Source organism: Drosophila mojavensis, unplaced genomic scaffold (genome assembly GCF_018153725.1).
Source record: "Drosophila mojavensis isolate 15081-1352.22 unplaced genomic scaffold, ASM1815372v1 contig_136, whole genome shotgun sequence".
Lineage (NCBI taxonomy): Eukaryota > Metazoa > Arthropoda > Insecta > Diptera > Drosophilidae > Drosophila > Drosophila mojavensis.
Window position 1 is genome coordinate 31,384,585 of NW_025318667.1, and position 19,177 is coordinate 31,403,761.

Below are 19,177 nucleotides of genomic sequence, written 5' to 3' on the forward strand. Positions count from 1 at the left end.
ATATATACGTATATATATATATATATATATATATATATATATATATATATATATATATATATATATATATATATATATATATATATATATATATATATATATATATATATGCATACAGAGTCTAAAAAGCAGTTCCAATTCAAGAAATTGACATTAGATAAGAAAAGCGTTTCATTACAATGTCTAAAGATAATTCTTTGCTTCTAAATGTAAATGCGTATGCTTAAGGGTTATTGTTTTTCGAGGCACACTTTGAACAATTTAGATACTATTTTGCACTGGGATGTCTTGAATGGTAATTCCATTGTCTTATTAAAATAAAGTAGTTACTTCGTAATCAATAATATGTAATATAGTAGAAATATAGAATTATTCATAAATTTAAGATGAGCGCTGCTCTCCCACCAATGCATAAAGAGCGTGCTTGTAATGTCCAGAAGTGTCACCCTATAAGAGAGTATATAAAACATCATATTCAAAGCCCAATTGAAAATCGTTATGAATAAATGTATGTACAACATACATATATGCTTACCTTTATCCAGCTCTTTAACGATTTGCCATACAAACGCTCGAAAGCCACTTTAATGTCAGCCAAGTCAATCTGCAGGATAAATTAAAACAATTAAGAGCGTTGCGGTCGGGCGTTACCTTTACTAAATCATGGCCCAAGCCCTGCTAGATCAAATTTCCGATTCACCACGACCCCAATCGGTATATAAATATATTTGTCATTTTCCATACTAATTACTAATATCAGTAGTAATTTAGTATTCGACACGCAACTACCATGGTTTCTCAGATACCAGAAAACGCCACTCCCCTAATGGGCGGATTCTAAAAATCACTATATAATTCTTTTACTTTAATAGCGACGAAACATTTTGCACTCATCGGTACGTAGGGACAGACGATCAGACGTTGAACAAAACCAATATACTCATTTCACATTCTTGAATTAAAATGAATTTGCATGTGTCCCAGGATGTAGATATGAACAATTATATAGTCCAGATTTACCTCGCAGCGTGTTATGATAACTCGTATCAACTGTTTGTCATTGGTGCCAATGCCAGCCATGGACTTGTGTAAGCGCGAGGCGAAATACTCTGCCTTGTTTGTCACACACTTGTAGATGGCGATAAGGCCCTCCATAATATCGCCAGAGAATTCTTTTTTGATCGCCTTCTCCAGCGAGTGTCCAGTTATACTCTCGTACTCCTGGAATATCTGAAAAGAGTGTGCATCGAATGTTGATTGGCTCAGAGGACATTCTGATAAATAGCTTACAAGTTTCAGTTGCTGATAGTTCCTTTGGCAAAGTATCATGTTGAACATGCTCTCATCGGTGCCCACACGTAGTTCACCAGCCTTGAGCAGCTCTCGAGCATCCTCTTTGGCCTTGTTGGGGTCCACACGACCACTCTCGTCTCGCGCCGCAGCGCAAAGCGAAATGAGCAAGCGCTTGAAGTTACCGGAGGTCTCCGATTTCAGCTCCGATTCCAAGTGTGCACCAAACACTTAATAAGTTTGCATAAAGCATTAACAAACAGTCTGACGGCCATGCCAAATCTAGTGAAACTTACAACGCAAATATTGATTTTTGATGGTATGAATTTCAACATTGGATAAGGTGCACAGAATTTCAATTAGAACTTCCTCATCGGTGCCAAGACCGGCCATGGCATCGTTCAACTCGGCACAATAGTAGTCGACGATTGGGCGTAAGAGGCCAACTAGTAGTTTTTGGAAATTACCACTCGTCTCCCCTTTGATGTCTTCAATTAGATCCTTGCCGAAGTGAGTTTTGTATTGGCGCTGGATCTCCTGGCGCTGTTCGTTGTTGCGACGACAAATTATCTCGATGAGCTTATCCTCATCTGTGCCAAAGCCTTTCATCGCTTTGCGCAAATCGTGCGCATCCTTGACGGGATCAAAGGCTTGAGCCGGCAACAAAGTGGGAGTTCCCTGAAATAAAAAGATATATGCAACTGACAATGAACTAAATTTAATAATATTTTTGGACTTAGTGTAGACTGATTAATGCGAGATTTTGCACATGGAAGAACAAACCTCTTTGTTAGCCGTAAGGCGTGGATTGAGTGACTGCTGCACGTGCTCATGACTATACCCATACCCATACCCATGCCCATGCTCATGCCCATGCCCCCGTGGCTGCACTTGATCATGCCCAAAACTCTGTACGTTGCCACGACCCTGCTGCTGGGCATGATAATTAGAAGAATCATATCCATATGCTGACGTCATGGCTGGCGTGTATCCAGCTGAATAGGTTGCATTTGGATGCTGATTGAATTGGCTTTGGCTATGCTGATTGATCGGCATACTCTGTGCATGATTGATCGGATATTGTGTGCTATCAGGGTATGGTGCTGATGTGGGTGGATACGGGCAGCTAGTAACGCCGCCGGCATGTTGGATATTTCGATTTTGTCGGAACTGTTGTTCTTGTTGCTGCTGATTGGATTGTGTGGCTGGCAGTGGGTATGGCGTGCAATGTGGAACGATCTGCTGCACTGGTGCAGGGACCCAACCAACTCCAAACGGCACCTTAGGTTGCTCACTAGTGGATGGATGCGATGAATATGGCATTCCAGAACTCTACAAAAGTCAAAACAATGGAATAGGCGGAATAGACACTATATGCAAAATAAATAAGTTTATCAAAGAAACTACCATTGGCTTAGCAGAAAATACAATTTTGGACAGGAATGTATGCATATATATATGAGTACATACATACGAAAATTTCAAAATATGTATATGTAACATAAATATACTCTTTGACGTAGTATCAAAGGACAAGACCCTTTGATAGCTTATATAATGTATATGTTTATATACGAAATCAAATCTTCATTCAACAAAAGTTTTTCATGTAACCGGATCTCAAATCCACCCCAAAGGGAACTATTTGACATATCGCAAACTCGATATGCACGATATGTTAAAATATGACTTATTGTGACTGACGTGTCCACATTTTTTTTTTTTTTTTTTTTTTGTATTCTTTCCACGCAGGAAATTAAAAAAATTTACATTATTCAAGGAATGTCGTGATTGCTCTTACTTTAGTGAGTAAAACAATACAATGTGATTAAAAGGCTACTTACATATGGATACATGATGGTTATTTGTATGTTTTTAATGAGATTACTCTGTAAGAATATTCCTGTGAGATTCAATACTAGAAGAAAGAGGATATATATTTATTTTAAATGTATAAAAAATATAAATTTATAGCCAAAGAATTATCAGAATAAAACTATATTTAGGGACATTTATTACTATTAATATACATACATTCAAAATGTATCTAATATTCGACCTACTAATGAGCAACACGCGGACGGTTGCTTACTTATCTAGTTGTTGCACCTATCTACACAAACAAATATTAATTTGAGTTAGCTGTTTAATGCTTCATAATATGCGTAGTCTATTCATGTTAGGTAGCCGTTAATATTATTTGTATTTTAATATAATTAGCTGTGTATCTGTATCTAATATTCTAGAGTTTATGAGTGAGTCACATAGCCACGTTTTACTTGGCCCTTTGACTATTCCTAGCCTAGACCTAGAAGGAGTTAACTACTTCCTGTGCGCATTTGATACATATTTTGCGAGGCGTAACTAGGGGAAATGAAGCCAGGCATAAGGTTTATCATTTCCCCCAATTAGGCCTTGCCAAATATATATGAAATACGCACACAAAGTAGTCAACTGACTTCAACTAATCTCTAATAGCACTTATGCTAAATATCTCGATCGTCTCGATGCTGATTCATCTTACAACCCACCTAAATTCTTCAATGCTTGTTCATATACATTATTTTTATATATAATTATATGTAACTTTGGGAAGTAGTTGATTCAATACAATTTTGTTGTGATGCAGGGCTGCAAAGTCAACAGGTGGTTGCATATTTCCTAATATACATATATATATATATATATATACATGGAATAATATGAAAGTTTAAATTGCAACACATCTCTCTTATTTTCCGTATATGTACGTATGTATGTACGTACGTATGTGTATAATTGCGTATCTTTATGCTTAAGATAAGTGAAATACGAGTTCATCTTTTTCAATTAACGGCACATTATGTATTGACTGACACTTTTCAATTCGTTGGAAAATTGTAAGGTAACCCAAATCTAGCTTCATTAAATAGGCGTATGAATTTTTAATTACTTTAAGTATCACGTCGTACGTACGTACGTGCACCGTGTACATACCAGTGCTGGGAAAAAGATCGATCTAGCAAACGATATATCGATGTTTCATATCCATCGAAAATATCGATGTAGAAAACTTCGATACTTGATATATCGCCATCACTATACCATTAATTCCCCATCACTTGAATTAAAAGCGTGGGATAAGACTGTCAGGTAATTTGCAAATTATTTTAACAATATAATTCAAATACTAACGTAACCCACTTTTCATTTAGGATTTTGGTGTTGGTAGTGTTGTAGAGAAATGGATAAGTTTTTAAACAGCAAGGACAATGGCGAAGGTAAATATTATTTTACTGCTTATGTCAGCCACACACGTGGTCTGCAGCTTTTGCGTTTTAAAATAATGTAACAAACACGCATTTGTTTGTAGATTGCGACGCGGATAAGGAAAATGGAGAGGCTTGTCTCAAGCCGCAGCAAGTAGATATGCTGCTCTTCATAAACAAAAATGATTGGACGAAGTAAATGATCTTATTAAATAATATAATCTTTGTTACATAGTTTAGTTTAGTTTATATGAAACGTTTTTTAATTTTAATAAGAAATTCATCTTTTGTTTTTTATATGAAAACTTTTTTTTTAATTTTGGGAGCTAAAATATGTTTATGAAAATATCGATACATCGATCTGAGACCCATACATAATATCGAAATATCGATCTACGTAAAGATCGATCTTTTCCCAGCACTAGTACATACAGCGTCCGAATGATATTGGGAAACTATGCAAATGATTTGACAGGGCGGCACCACAACCTGTTGAAATAATATATCGAAAAAACAATATTATCGATAACTGCAGTTGTTCTGTTAACATTGCTCATAATATTCATAATTATATCGTTAATATCGATGATAACAACGTCTCTTGGCAAAGCCACAATAAAGCATAATGAAACAATAATTTGATTGTTGATTGCCACGACAACTTGGCAATGAATAAGCGTGTGCGCATCGTAGTTGTGGGTGATTCAGGTAATTATCGAGTATTTTGACTATATTTGAATATCAAATGACTTTAATGTTTCTAGGTGTTGGAAAAACATGCCTAACCCACTTAGTTGCCCACAATGAGTCGTTAATACGGCCGGGCTGGACAGTTGGCTGCAACATTCAAGTTAAAATTCACGAATTCAAGGAAGGCACGGCCCGACAGTGCCCATATTTTATTGAATTGTTTGACATAGGTGGCTCACTAAGTCACAAAAATACGCGAAGCGTTTTCTACAGTGGCATACATGGAATTATCTTGGTGCATGATCTAACGAATGGCAAGTCGCAGGAGCAACTACTTGACTGGCTCTTCGAGATTGTCAATAAGGATGGCAAAGATACGTACAAATGCCGCAGCCCCTCTTCGCCGCCGTCGCCGACGCCGCTGCACGGCTATGGCACGGATACCAGCATGCGGTTTGATTTAGAAGAGTTCTTAGGCGCTACACAAATACCTATTTTAGTTATGGGCACCAAGTTAGATTTGATCGATGAGAAACGTCAACCCAAAACAGCTGTTAAAAAGGTCGGAGGTATAGGTCAGTAGGTTATCAGATGTAGTTAAAGTCTCCCGTAATTTATCTATATTTTCTGTTTGTAGCCGACAAATGTGGCGCCGAGGAAATATGGCTAAACTGTCGGGATACACGCAGCTTAGCTGCGGGTACAACTGATGCGGTTAAGTTATCCCGATTCTTCGACTGTGTCATTGAAAAGCGCGAAAGCAATGGGTGCCCAGGCGCTCATCTGGTGGCATCCACCGCTACAGATAGACGACGAGTCGCTAACTCACTGCCTTCCAGTCCGGAGTTCCCGATATATGCGAGCAAAGCAACAGAAACTTTCGTACCCCTGCTAGAAACCAACGATCTAAAATAAGGATTAGTACTTAAAAATTAGATTTAAGAAAATATATTATATATTAAGTAATATACTTTTACACTGAACCAGCAATGCTAATTGAGCTACCTTGCATCATTTGGCGATACCATTCAGGCAGTATGGGCTTCACATCTGGACCGCGTAGCACAGAGTATTGAATCTTATTCAGAGCCGGTTTGTAGTCGATCATAACTACAGCGTTAGAGTCGTTAATACGATGCATTATTGCCTTGAGTTCGTGCAGAAAGTTTGAGAGGAATGTGCCCGTGGCTGCCGAGCTCCAAGGCTTGTGGCGGTGTAGTTCGCGTACGCTGTACTCTTTAATATCGTGAACCAGTCCATTGTCATCCCGCAATCCAGTTATAATAGTGTCGATACCAACCAAAAACGATTGGCTCCACCAGTTGAGACTCTTGTAATTAGCAAAGGTCTGCTGTTGCCTCTGGGTCATTTTGTATGCAGCTGTTTTAAGCTCTACGAACTCTGCCAAGCGTAGCTGTTCCGGATCTTTCAGGTCGCTGAGAAGAAGTATAGGTTTTATTAAAACATGGTATGCAGAGATACATATCTTACGCAGAGAACATACACATAGACGTCACTTTTAATGCAGTCCATCTCCGCGCCGTAGATTAGACGCAGGCCATTTAATTTGCTACGATAGACACATGCAAACTCTTGGGATTCATTAACAGGTGCATTTGTAACAGGTTGTTTGTCTGGATGGGGCGTTGTGCAATACTGCTCGAATTTAAAGCCCCATGAGCACATGTCCATTTCACGGCGTGTCATCTGCTCTGCTTGGTTTCGCTGGTCACTAGTTTCTACTTTGGATATGTAGGTGGTGCCGTTTAGGCATGTTGCCATAAGACGATAGTCACGATTCCTTTGGTATGGTGTGCACATAATTTGGCGAAGAACACCACGAAAAGTGACAAAATCAGCGAGTAGTTCCATTTGCCCTGTGGACGAGGTGCGCAGATGCTCTTGATGATTATAGATGAACTGACAGATGTGATATATATCGAGGTAGTCAGGGTCAATGCTTTTGCGCTGCACATTTTCAATGCCTGCATTGAGATCCAGTGGCATTTCGCTAGGAGATGGCAGCCAAAGGAATCTTAAATTCTTGGCATTGTCCTCGAATTCTCGTGATTCGTTAACGCTATAGAATCCAATTGGCTCAGGACGACTTATGTCTGGAAAGGGGCCTGGGAATTTAGCTCCGAATCTATGCAGACGCACATTCACACGGAATGTCTGAGTATTATTTCTGCCAGAATAAGACATTTTGATTAGAGAATTGCAAGACAAAATCAAAACATGAAGTATTTACCCGTCATTCAAGAAACTTGGTCTGTGTATCGATATATCGATAGATATTTTAACTCGTAATTTTTTTCATTTGGTGCCAAATGCGGCAAATTTATAATTTATTTGTTTAAATAAATTTAATACATACTTTGATGCAAAGGTTTATGCAAATGTGCGTGCCCAGACGCAATACACGAATATGTCGATGCCATTTTCGAAACCATCGACTATATTACTTATCACTGTATCGATGCAATGGTTGCTATCGCTTTTACAACTGGAATAAAACCGAGAAACTTCGCTTTATAAACTAGCACTTATTAGCAAAAATGGGACAGCAGCGAGAGTGTATTGTAGTGAATATGCGTTCGGCGATAGTGCTAATCATCATATTCGTATTGACCGGCATAAGAAACAGCGAAACCGCCAGCGGTGGCAACCAAATGGATCTAGCGGATATGAAAGGTGATCCGCGCAAGGAGAACAGCAATGCAGGAAATAATAATAACAACGATAATGTAGTGTTTGTACCAGCCTTGGCGAATCTGGGCAGCAAATCTCCAGCAGCTGGCGACAACAACAACGGCAACAACACCACGAGCATGCTATGCCCCTTGGATAAGGAAACACCCTGTGAACGGTTGCCATTCCCATGCATTCGCTGCACTTACAACTTCAATTGCCTGTACGGCCGCGATATCAACATCATATGCGAGGCAGCCAACAATGTACAATGCAGTGGAGAACGCTCGTTTCAACGTCAAATGAATTGTCGCTATTGCTATCAAACCGAAATGTGGCAACAGAACTGTGAACAACATGCCAATTGCAACTCGGCTGCAGAGAAATACTATCGCACTAATTGCACTGTGCACCAGGATGTGCTTTGTCTGGGGAGCCGTTCGTTTACTCGTAATTTGCGCTGTAACTGGACTCAGGGCTATCGCTGGAGCACCGCGTTACTCATCAGCCTTACTTTGGGCGGCTTTGGCGCTGACCGTTTCTATTTGGGCCACTGGCAGGAGGGCATTGGCAAGCTGTTCAGCTTTGGGGGTCTCGGCGTGTGGACAATCATCGATGTGCTCCTGATATCCATGCACTACTTGGGCCCTGCCGATGGCTCGCTCTACATTTAATCCGAGGAACAACCCCGCTGGGGGAATTACCTAAAATGCATTTTATACAAATTCAATTTGAAACTTACGACACTTTCATTTATTAAAATCATCTATAAATTAAGAACATGACGGACGAACATTTAACTGAATAAGTGAAAGAAAACTAATCGAAAATGAATAAACATTAATGTTTAAGTAAATTTGAGTTATAATTTAGATAAATACCTTTTGGCTAATTTCCACAAAAACATTTTTGCATCTCTAGACATATAGATAAAATGTACTCAACATTTTAAATATCTAAGATAGAGGGTATGAAAATATCTTCCAATACTGTTCTTAAGCAGTTCACTAAATGTATAGGAGGAGACTCGTCTATATAAATAAAATGTAAAAATTTTTTTTTGTTAAACATTTCTATGCATTCAGATACATATCTTTGAATTCAGTTCATTGTATATTTTGCAAAACTTGATAATTACATTAATTATCTAATGGAATGCTGGCGCTTGTAGTCGGGTCGTTGATCACCTCGTAGACAACATCATCAAACTTGATATGCTTGGCCAACATCTTAGCGACTTTTTCACGACCGCGTTTTTGCTGCACACGCACCTTCTTAGACAATTTGGCTTCGCGATCCCGTTCAATTTTGCGCCAGTATTGCGTTTCTGGCTGGCCGCGCAACACTTTGAGCTGAATTTCAGCACAGCTGAGCTGACGAGCCAACTCTTCAGCGGCATTTGGTGTGACCATGCGTAAATGCGCAACCTGGTCGCCTTCTTTAATGTCTACATACTTGATGTCCGCGTATTGTCGCATGTCTGCCTTGAAGTCCTTTACGTTAACGCACGGTTCGTGGAGTGTGCACTCGACAATGAGACCCGGCTCGTACTTAAAAAGCGGCGAGCGTTCCTGTGCCGCATCCTCAGTTCGACCCGCCAATTTAGTTTCGTCCGCCTCGTTGCCACCCGCGCCATAAAAATTCATATTAATTTTATGAACGCCAGCAATTTTGTTGCGCTTTCGGCGCTTGGGCGGCACCGGTACTTCCGATACATCCCCAGTATCGCTAACCTGTTCTGGCTCTTCATGTCCACTGTTAGTACCGCTGTTACAGATACCCTTCGACTCTATCAACTGCTGCTGCTGTGCTTGCAGCTGCAAGTTCATAGCTGTGCACTTGTGCATTGGTTGTTGGACCTGCGTACTGCGCCAGAGTTTGCTCTTGGCTTCACTAACTAAGCGCCGCTGCAAATTAAGATACTTGTTGCGAAGGCTACACCAGCTAGTCTTGGGCAATATCTTTAACTCCAGCGCACTGGGCTCAATGTTTGGCTTAAGTTTATCCGCAAGAATTCGTTTCTTTTGCTTACGACGGCGCTTCTGTTTCGTAATCTCGTTCTGTTCCTCGTTGTTATTGACAGATTCACTTTGCTGAGAGTTTTCTGCTTTAGACAATTCTCCAGCGGATGCTTCGCATTGATCTTGTACCGTGTCAAGTTTGGCCCGTTTGTTTGGCACGGCCTCCTGTATATCTTCTTTATCGGCCTCACGTTTGCTTGGCTGCTTGACTACATTTGTTTTTGATGCGGATTCTTGCCCATTCAAACTAGTTTTATTTTTTTGCTGGAGCTGCTGCTGCTGGAAGGACCGTATGCTAGCCAAATTACTGGGGTCCGTGTGCTCCACGGATAGAACGCCCTGGATTTGAGAATAGGCCTTCAGAGCCTTCTCCACGGAGCTGCTCTTTTCAAATTCGATAAACGCAAATTCCTTTATCTTTCGCGTGCCCGGATAATGTGGCAACGATACATAGCTGACCGTGCCATACCGGCCAAAAACTTCTTTGAGCCAGTCATGTGTTGCAGTTGCTGGCAGAGCCTCAACATAAAGGGTTTTGTTGTTGACGTCCCGGTGCTCCGGCAGTGCAGTCTTGCGGCGGACTTTGAGTCCACTTTCGTCTAATTCCAGTAAATGAGAATTGGAGAGCGACGTTGATATTTGCTGCACATCCTGAGTAAGTGTTTTGATTTTATTGAATGTCAGAAATATTTCTAGCGGCACATCTACAAACATTAACAATAATCTATTATATATATTCATAGTTTTACATGTTTACTTACATGGATCCTTCTCTATATAGCGACGTAAAAAGCGATCCTTGCTGAGATTAGCGTCGCCAAAATAAAACTCCATTTGTCCGCGAATCGCATTAAAAATGTGGCGTTTACGTTTGCGTCCTCCACCATCAGTTTTTTCCGATGTCGGTACTGTGGATTGTGTGCTGGCGACAACTGCTTCACCTTCTGTAACAGTTGAATTAGGCTTTTTAAACTCCTGGCCATCATTTTCTTCCGCTATAACTGCTTTGGCAGCCATTTGTGTTTATTTTAGATAAAAACCCTTGGAAGTTGCTGATAGTATCAGGCGTTTCCAGATCAATTAGGTTTAAAAAATTATCGCTGTGCAATAAAGTGATATTTATAGTAGTCCTAAAAAAACAAGATTATTAGTTTACTCTTAATATTATATTATATAATTAATTTATTATATATAAATATTAGCTCTAGTGAACTCTAATCACATAATACAATATTATGGAGTAACTGATTGGCTATTAAAAAAGCCATATCGATAACTTTCAATTAACCATCGATAGAATCTGTGGGATAGCTCTGCAAATTAACATTTTGGCGGCAAACATATGCTGTTGTTTAGGTACCTTGTACAGTGCGCGACGGTGATTGAAGAATAAATAGAATCCGCTTTATATACAAATGCCGGATTCAAGTTGGCTTGCCCTCAAGCAACAACAAAAACCAAATTGAGAAAAATAGACAGAAAACACCTAACGAATTTCATCAACATTATCGGCATCAACGTTGGGATCGGCAAAACAATAAAAAAAAAAGAGAAGCGAAAAATAACGCAACAAAAAAAGAACAGAAGAAATCAACACAAACAAACAAAAATAATTCATATATTTGTTCTTGCAAATATGTGCGATAATTTCAATACCACAAAAAATATATGTAGTTTTTATTAATTAATTATAATGGAATCAATTGTGTTGCATTCGGATATCGCGCGTCTCGTTTTGGGTGGGTTTTCAACTCTTGCATTGTAAAATCATATGCCTTATTAACAGTTATTGCCGTATTTTCAGGCTACTTTGTAAATAACAATTTGAGACGTGCGGCACTTTCATTGTGTCGCACCTCACCGCATCTGCATCAGGAGTTTATTGCCTTGCGACAGGGTCTGCAGCCGCACAACTTTCTAAATGACGGCCTGGAGGATATCATACGAGAACACGTCAGGATCACCAGCATGGGTAAATCAAAGCTCATTCCAAATATATAATCTCCTTTGACTGATGTTCATTTTCCAGTGGCCAATGCTGTAAAAAAGTTGCCAAACGACACTCGCCAACGCCTGCAGCAGCTGAAGCTCTCCGAGCGAGTTGACGAGCTATTAAAGCTGAATAGGTCAACAACAACATCAACAACATGCAACAAAGATAGTACCGCTTGTATGCGAAATACGAATCCCAATACACAACACACACGTAAGAGACGCCGCGTGTAAGTAGTTTTAAATTTACATTTTTTCAGAAGGTACTCACTGCTTTTAATACTAGACGCGTAAATTCATTGCCATTGGATGGAGAGCAGGCGAACCCAGTCCCACGATCACCCTCAGAGCGTTTTAACTGTAAACGTCCTCGGCTACTGGATCCGCATCTGTACTGCAGCATTGGACGCACCGATCACATAGAGGAGTACCAATCGCTGGACAGCAGCACAACCAGCGACTTTACGAGTGAACAGACAGATGATCCGCTACATTTTCGCCATGGGCATGGACCCAAAAATAATTCCACTCCTCGCATAACCAGCAGTGAAGAATCTGAGCTAATGATGCCAATGCCACAGACAATGCCAGTAAGTAAGCTCAAAGATATTATGCGAGAAAGCGTATAAATTAAGATTTATATGCAAGAGTATATAATAACAACATATTTGGACATTTCAGGAAATAACGCAAGCCATCATGACCAATCACGAATTCCAAAATAAATTACTAAGCAATATAAACACGGCTCTGCAATCACTTACGGTACATGCACCCACGGCAGAATCTGTAAACTCAGAGGCAGTGCTAGATGGTCTGGTAAGAAATATATTGGAGGCCACTGAGAAGGACCCATCATTTGATCGCATCATTCAGGAAGTGGTAGGCATGGATACATCTGCGGATGAGCCCATACCCACAGCAGTAGAAGCACCAGTGCCAGTAGCAGCAGCTGAAGTTGTGCCTGCACCACCGCAAACACCACTTATAATTCGTACAGCGGTGGCATCGGCGAATGCGGCCGCGGCGTCTGTGAATGCCAATGGAGATATTAATATGGGGAATGGTAACAATGGAAATGCCATCATTCTAAATGCAAACAGCTCGATTGGCACGCTGATTGATCCCAATTTCAGTATATCCAAACTCATAGTGCTCAACTCGAACGAGAGTGCACAAAAGCAGCACCAGCAGCAGCCGACAGGAAACCTCAGCTTTGGTAGCGAGAATCTCATAAACTTTGCTGATGGTGGCTCTACTATGACAGATCCGGACTCTGTTGCCAGTGTCGCGGCTGTAAACGGTGGCCAGGTGTGCGTGGACGCAACCAATGGCCAGCTAACTTTTCCCATGTTTCTATCAAATGAAGGGCTGCTTTCGCATTTGCCGTTTCTGGTGAATAACGAGTGGTTGGCGCAGCAACTGCGCTCTGATACATTCACCAACATGGACGTTTCTCATATTGAGATACCACTGCCGGAACCAATTACAGTTGCTGCCAATCAGCTGCCACCCAATTCAATAATTATCAATAGCGCCGTTAAACAGCCCCCAACAACAGAGGAGGAACCGTCAGTGGAACCACCGGCACAACTAATTGCCGATCAAGCTAAGGCAGTGGCCGGAAATACGAGTCTGCTCGAGCGCTCTTCGAGCAAAGTGGCCAGCGCGAGTGCTGTGCCCGCCTCGCTAGACTCATCGCGTCTGGTCCTGGAGCGCGTGACGCCTTCCACGTCAGGCATTGTGAATGTTAAAGCATTTCGCAGTCTTTCCACACCTCGCAAGCGTACTTCACATGTACGAACGCTCAATTTCTCGCCGAAAGGAATCCCTCATATGCAAGGCGTCACGCCGCTATCTACGCGGCGTCTACAGACTCAGCGGCGAACGCAGCTCAAAACAGAAAAAGGGAAAAAGGCTGAAGAGTTGATAGAAACAAGCGTACAACCGGAGAAGACACTAATTATCAAGAATGTGGAAGTTCTGCCAAGTTTTGGTACTACTCCCAGCGTCCCACTAGCCACGAATGCATCTGAAGCTGTCGCAGCATCAGAAAATGCATCAGAAAATACTGCTACAGCTGCAACAAGAACACCTGCCGATGTTAGTAGCAACGAAAGCAATGGCTGCGTACCGCCGTTCTTTGCAATGGAGGAATGCAGCAACCAGACGGTGATTAAGGCAGTCACGGCACCCAAGCAGTTGGCAACTAACTCATCTACCCCAATGGTGGTCACGCCCAAGCGTAAGCAAACGCGCCGTGCTGCAACCAAAGCCTGTAAACGCATTATTTCTCAGGCAGCAGTAGGGGACGAGGCAAACGACCAGCAGGAGGCGGATAAGGAAATTTCCAGTTCATTAGATGACAGCAAAGAGAATGAACGGCTACCAACAACACAGCATGTTCAGCTACCTGAGCAAAAGACTGAACTGAATAAGGAGAAGGATGATTTGTTGGCCGCCTGGCAGCGTCAGATGAACAGCACTAGCACTGACTTGGATTTGCGCCTACGTGAGATCAACGCAAAGCGCCAAGAGGCGCTCCAAAGCAAACCGCGTGCTCGTCGCCATAGACCTGTAGTGGCCAACAAAAAGAAGGCCCTAGCGCTATCGGTGTCCCTCACGCCGCTCATTTCAAAGAAGAGAACCCAAAGGCGAAGAAGGGAACCCAAAGGCAGTAACAATGTTGAAGGCGAGTTTACCATAAAGATAACAACGCCTCAGAAGCCACTAGTAAAACCGAAAGTTGTCAGCCAGGATATACTCGAGCCGAAGGAAGTCATGAGGCCCAAGGAGTCCAAACAGAATAAAGAATACAACCCAACTAAAAAAATCGTTAAGTCAGAGCATGAGCAGCAGCTCGAGTCTATGCAGCAAACAGAACAACCTGTGACGCAGCCAGCCGTTGTCAATCTGAATACAAAGAACAAGCCGCCAGATTGTGACATGTCCAACATGGCGGTTCTTTTGGAGACGCCATTTAAGGTGACACTAACAGAAGTTGGTGACATACCGCCGACGCCAGGGCCAATGTTGATGGATACGCCTTATGCTAAACTGCTGCCATCTGCATCGTTTCTTTTTGGCAGCGATACAAAGAGCATACTTGATACGCCCATGTTGACAGCCATTACGCCGGGCATACGTCTAACGACGCCCTTTGGCCATGCGCTTAACACTCCGCACAGCAGCGCGGCGAAAACGGAATACTCCGGCGGCAGCTCCTATTATCGACCAGATGAGGCCGAGCATACGGACACAAATGCACAGTGCGCTCTGCCATCCACGTCCCCCAGAGACCTTGTGGAACAGGCACCCAAACAATTCACAACTCACATTGAGCTACAGGCTGAGCGGTTGCCCGTTGAGCCGACGGTGCTGCGTCGTGTGCGCTCGTTCGGGAGCGAGGCAGTGGACAGTATTGAGGGTGCCGCAGCCTTGTCTGGTAATGGGGAGTCGTCGACGTTGTTCGTAGAGACTCCGCACTATAAACTGGTGTCAGGACTGCCTGATGCTGTTGTGGAGCATTCTAGCAGCAACTCGAGTGGCAGTAGCTCAACCTCCTCCAGCAGCTGCAGCTCATCCAGTAGTGGCAGCAGCAGTAACAGCAGCCTAAATACATCCGCCTCTTCGGCAATGTCTGGTAGATTGACAAACGCTGTGACTCCTGCACGACCGATAAAACTATTGGAGCTAGAAAATCTATCTGATATTAGCAGCACTGAGGACGACGAGTGGCTAAAGGTAGCTGCTGCCTGCGGTTCATTGGATGCTCCACCGCTGGATATCGACAGTGAACCAGCTAAACTGGTTAGCCAGGATGGTGAGGTGCGCTATCCCCTGCGTAGTTGGCTGACACCAAGCAAGGAAGCTGCTGCGGCAGCTACGGTTGCGGCGGATGCTGACACAAGTGGTGAAATGGCTCCACCAGCTCCAGTGCCTGAGAAGTTAGTGCCGAACGTAAAAGCTCAGATAACAATCAACTCAAAAGAGGAGTCTATTGAGCAGCGCATGATGGATTTGGCCGCGGTGCGTGAGCGCGTCAAGGCGAAGTTTAAGCAGCAGACAACGCCAAAAGGGCGCCCTAGAAAAGTAAACAAAAAGCTCTCAACGATGCGCGAAACAGCCAAGCTGGCGAATCCCAATGTAAGCCAAGGACATAAATCACCTATGAAGGAGTTTGTAAAAGTGACAACGGATAAGGAAGAAAAAGTGAACAATGCAAGTGAACCAGAGAAGAACCAGGAGACATCGGCTGGCAAACCAGTGAATCCGATGCTAATCAAGTCAAGTGAAGGAGTCCAAAGTAATTTGGAAAAGCCGGAACCAGCTAGCAGTAATCTTGATCCCGCGCTTCTTTTTGCTCTGAATCTTAGCGCCAAGAAACAACAGCAGCCCAGGACTGGACGTGTTGCTGTACAAATTTCAGCTCAACCTGCTCCCTCGATGACCACGGGTCAGCGACGTGGTCGACCTAGGAAGCCACCAAATATGGAGCCGTCGCGCTCCAGCATGCGACGCTCCTGCCGACTCATTGACAACAAAAGTAAATTGACTTTAGACTGATTTTTCTTGCCGTTGATCATTTATGCTTTGCCTGTTATTTTCTTCGTGTAGCTCCTGCGCCTGAAGAGCCACGGCCGTGCGAGGCAGGTAGACCAGTGAAGACATCGAACAATACCAAAGTAACAAAAAAACCAGCTAAGAAACGAGCTGAGGCGCGCACTGAGACTGCAGCGCCTTCACTAGCCACGCTGGCCGAAGCACAGACAACGCAGCAGTCAGCCGAACAGCTGCAGCCCCGGAGTCAGCCGCCTGCATCGAGCGCGGCTCCTGATGCCAGTGGCGACTACGATCTGGATATGTGCCTGACAAGCAGTCATGTGGCCAACACATATAGCTTTGCCTATGAGGACAGCGGCAGCAAGCCGACGAAACCTGTGCTACGTCAGCCGCCCGCGTTCTTCAAGAATTTTCAAATGCGCATCATGGTCGACAACGAAATGCACAGCGTACGCATAACGAGTCCACAGGTGCTCCATCAGTCACTGGACGCCACCGACGACAATGCGAGCCCCACTGGTATACGCAATATACCCAAGAAACGCATCATTCACTTCACCAGTGTAGGCGGCGGCATCCAGGAGCTGGCAGCGGCCCAGGACATGCCCATGGCGTCATCCACGCCGTTGGCCACGAATACACAGATCGAGGAGCACGATGACAACGACATGGAAGTGGCCTCGATGTAAGTAAAACCTTAATTTAATATGATAATCGCGCTACCTCTACTGCTAAAGGTAAATTAAATCGATAGTCGACATTATACGACCCATGACGTAGTTTATGGCAACGCTACAAGGATTGCTTATAAATATTATATCGTCATTAGTTTGGACTGTGAAAGCTTATGCAAATTTAAGATTGAATAATTTAGTTTACTTTCAATTCCTATGCATTGAAGAACAATCGTAAATTTATTCATAAATTATTTATATGTAACTGGGCTGAACCCATTTAAGAAGGGAAATCGGCGTATCATGATCCAGGTTCTCATAATCCATAAGATATATAGATTTTAAACTTCGTATGTAGGTCTCTATATATGAATATATCATCAAGATTGTTTCAAATAATTTCAAAATTTCTTACCGGTTCGCAATATTACCAAAATATTTTAAATTTCAGTAAATTGTCAATTAAAGGCTATATGCATAAATGTTTTTACATTGACCAAGTTAAGAAAGTGAGGTGACATGCCTTGCCGAAGAGATTTTTGCTTTGATGTTTCTATACCCTGAACCCATTGAAAATGGGAAATCAATGTATAATTATTTTATGAAAATGTATGTAATATGTGAAAGAAGGTGTGGCAGACCCTATAATGTATATATTCTTAATCAGGGCGACGAGCTGAACCGATATAGCCATACTCCTGTATACCATACGCCGTACAAGTTTATTATATTTTTACGATAACTCATCCGATCTCTTTTTTATCGAGAATAATTGATAAATTTATTTCATTTTTTCGGCGTAATTTGAATACTCTTTGACTTTCAGACTTATTGTGTATATACATTTACAGGCTTTGGATACCACGGCCCCTTCGCCCCCAATTTGTAAAAACACGTATTTCAAGTACTAGAGACTTCTCCTTTGAAATATACACACATTTTTTCTGAAAGTTTCAGAAAGATAGTCCTACTACAATAGAAATGATTCAGCGAATAAATTCTCATAATAATGCCAACACTGCAGCGCAGCCCAAGCGCAGTCTATGTTAACTGCACAATTAGCATAGCGCGTGCTTATACGTACGCGTGGATGTATGTACATACATATGTGTCATGTGTTTTTGAATGTGTGTATAAAAGAAGTGCAAAGTGATTGAAATGTCATTTCATTGCAGGGTTCAGGGTATCTCCTAGTCGAGCAGTGTCTAGTATCACTTGTTTTTTTTTTTTTGAAAATTTGACGTTGTATTGTCGAGTTCGAAAATGTTTCATACAAGCTAAAGAGTAAATTGATCGAGCTTCTAATAGTCGGGCACCACCGACTAGAGCTTTCTTACTTGTTCTATTTAAATTTTTCAATATTTATTAATTTATTCATTTAGAAGTTCGAGTTAATATAAAAATTAAAACTAGCTTATTAGTCTAGCGCGGGCTACAGAAGCCTTCGAAGTTCGAAACCTTGTCAAACGTATGTATATGTATTATATACGCAAATAGTGGTTCTTCATTGTCAAATTACTAAAGGCGCTGTCAAAATAATATAAATCATTTACTGAACAAGAGAGGCAGAAATTATAAAAATAAATTTCTTTTTCTGTGAAACTATGTAGTTTGTTCTGAATCTAGTTTGTTGTATATGCAAATGATTAACTCTGTCAAAAACGAAATAACAAGATTTGTATGCCAAACTGTCTCACTCTGATTAATAAATAGATTATGCCATACTATTGCTATCCTCTTCTATCATATCTTGAATCATACTCTTCTTCCGCTTCTTACATACATAGTAATACGCCGCAGAAATCCAACACGAGCGAGGAGCAGCAAATGGAGTTGCACGATGCTGGCGTTCAGATCGAGGATATTGAATCTATACTCTCGCATTTACATGGAACATAATCCCAGCGGTTTTTATTTCTAATATATATATATATATATATATATATATGTTTTTTATTATATTATTATCATTATTATTATTATTATTATTTTTTTTTTTTTTGTTTTC

General features: G+C 41.7%; 4 protein-coding genes and 1 long non-coding RNA gene across 13 annotated transcripts; 3 read left to right on the forward strand and 2 right to left on the reverse strand.

The window, feature by feature from the left end:
* Positions 1-132: 132 nt before the first annotated feature.
* LOC6586309 (annexin B11) lies at positions 133-7,462 on the reverse strand. 9 transcript variants are annotated; one of them, XM_032733215.2, is made up of 9 exons: positions 6,733-7,448; positions 6,234-6,664; positions 3,135-3,208; positions 2,074-2,622; positions 1,587-1,968; positions 1,291-1,520; positions 1,021-1,230; positions 536-604; positions 133-447 (listed from the first exon to the last, which is right to left on the reverse strand). In XM_032733215.2, the coding sequence occupies exons 1-9, from the start codon at positions 7,431-7,433 to the stop codon at positions 382-384; spliced, it is 2,712 nt and encodes a 903-aa protein (XP_032589106.1). In that variant the 5' UTR covers positions 7,434-7,448; the 3' UTR covers positions 133-381. The 9 variants fall into 9 exon arrangements, with proteins under 9 accessions (XP_032589106.1, XP_032589107.1, XP_015015997.1 ...); XM_032733216.2 differs by lacking the exon at positions 2,074-2,622; XM_015160511.3 differs by lacking the exons at positions 6,234-6,664; positions 6,733-7,448 and adding an exon at positions 4,223-4,272.
* Positions 4,319-4,768, forward strand: LOC116804647. Its single transcript, XR_004364651.2, has 3 exons — positions 4,319-4,422; positions 4,485-4,550; positions 4,643-4,768. It is a non-coding gene; the product is annotated as an uncharacterized LOC116804647 (long non-coding RNA).
* A 101-nt stretch (positions 7,463-7,563) lies between the features above and the next one.
* On the forward strand, positions 7,564-8,987 carry LOC6586312 (TM2 domain-containing protein almondex). Its single transcript, XM_002011892.4, has one exon. It carries the CDS (start codon positions 7,787-7,789, stop codon positions 8,591-8,593), a length of 807 nt encoding a protein of 268 aa, XP_002011928.1. The 5' UTR covers positions 7,564-7,786; the 3' UTR covers positions 8,594-8,987.
* On the reverse strand, positions 8,766-11,176 carry LOC6586313 (la-related protein 7). Its single transcript, XM_032733220.2, has 3 exons — positions 10,702-11,176; positions 9,058-10,644; positions 8,766-8,950 (listed from the first exon to the last, which is right to left on the reverse strand). Exons 1-2 carry the CDS (start codon positions 10,955-10,957, stop codon positions 9,059-9,061), a joined length of 1,842 nt encoding a protein of 613 aa, XP_032589111.1. The 5' UTR covers positions 10,958-11,176; the 3' UTR covers positions 8,766-8,950; position 9,058.
* Positions 11,177-11,265: 89 nt separating this feature from the next.
* Positions 11,266-19,100, forward strand: LOC26528211. The gene is made up of 7 exons (XM_015160521.3): positions 11,266-11,679; positions 11,745-11,912; positions 11,970-12,162; positions 12,219-12,522; positions 12,614-16,478; positions 16,550-17,180; positions 18,957-19,100. The coding sequence occupies exons 1-7, from the start codon at positions 11,634-11,636 to the stop codon at positions 19,066-19,068; spliced, it is 5,319 nt and encodes a 1,772-aa protein (XP_015016007.1). The 5' UTR covers positions 11,266-11,633; the 3' UTR covers positions 19,069-19,100.
* The last annotated feature ends 77 nt before the right edge of the window (positions 19,101-19,177 follow it).

What these genes read in the sequence shown, in the direction of transcription:
- LOC6586309 (XM_032733215.2), bottom strand. Translation starts at nt 7,433, where the DNA reads ATGTCTTATTCTGGCAGAAATAATACTCAGACATTCCGTGTGAATGTG. An exon ending in GCCTTACGGCTAACAAAGAG is followed by an intron (nt 1,969 to 2,073) that starts GTTTGTTCTTCC and finishes TTTTTATTTCAG; the next exon opens with GGAACTCCCACTTTGTTGCC. An exon ending in CAAAAATCAATATTTGCGTT is followed by an intron (nt 1,521 to 1,586) that starts GTAAGTTTCACT and finishes AAACTTATTAAG; the next exon opens with TGTTTGGTGCACACTTGGAA.
- LOC6586312 (XM_002011892.4), top strand. Translation starts at nt 7,787, where the DNA reads ATGGGACAGCAGCGAGAGTGTATTGTAGTGAATATGCGTTCGGCGATA.
- LOC6586313 (XM_032733220.2), bottom strand. Translation starts at nt 10,957, where the DNA reads ATGGCTGCCAAAGCAGTTATAGCGGAAGAAAATGATGGCCAGGAGTTT. An exon ending in CTATATAGAGAAGGATCCAT is followed by an intron (nt 10,645 to 10,701) that starts GTAAGTAAACAT and finishes TAATGTTTGTAG; the next exon opens with ATGTGCCGCTAGAAATATTT.
- LOC26528211 (XM_015160521.3), top strand. Translation starts at nt 11,634, where the DNA reads ATGGAATCAATTGTGTTGCATTCGGATATCGCGCGTCTCGTTTTGG. An exon ending in TATCGCGCGTCTCGTTTTGG is followed by an intron (nt 11,680 to 11,744) that starts GTGGGTTTTCAA and finishes CCGTATTTTCAG; the next exon opens with GCTACTTTGTAAATAACAAT. An exon ending in CAATGCCACAGACAATGCCA is followed by an intron (nt 12,523 to 12,613) that starts GTAAGTAAGCTC and finishes TGGACATTTCAG; the next exon opens with GAAATAACGCAAGCCATCAT.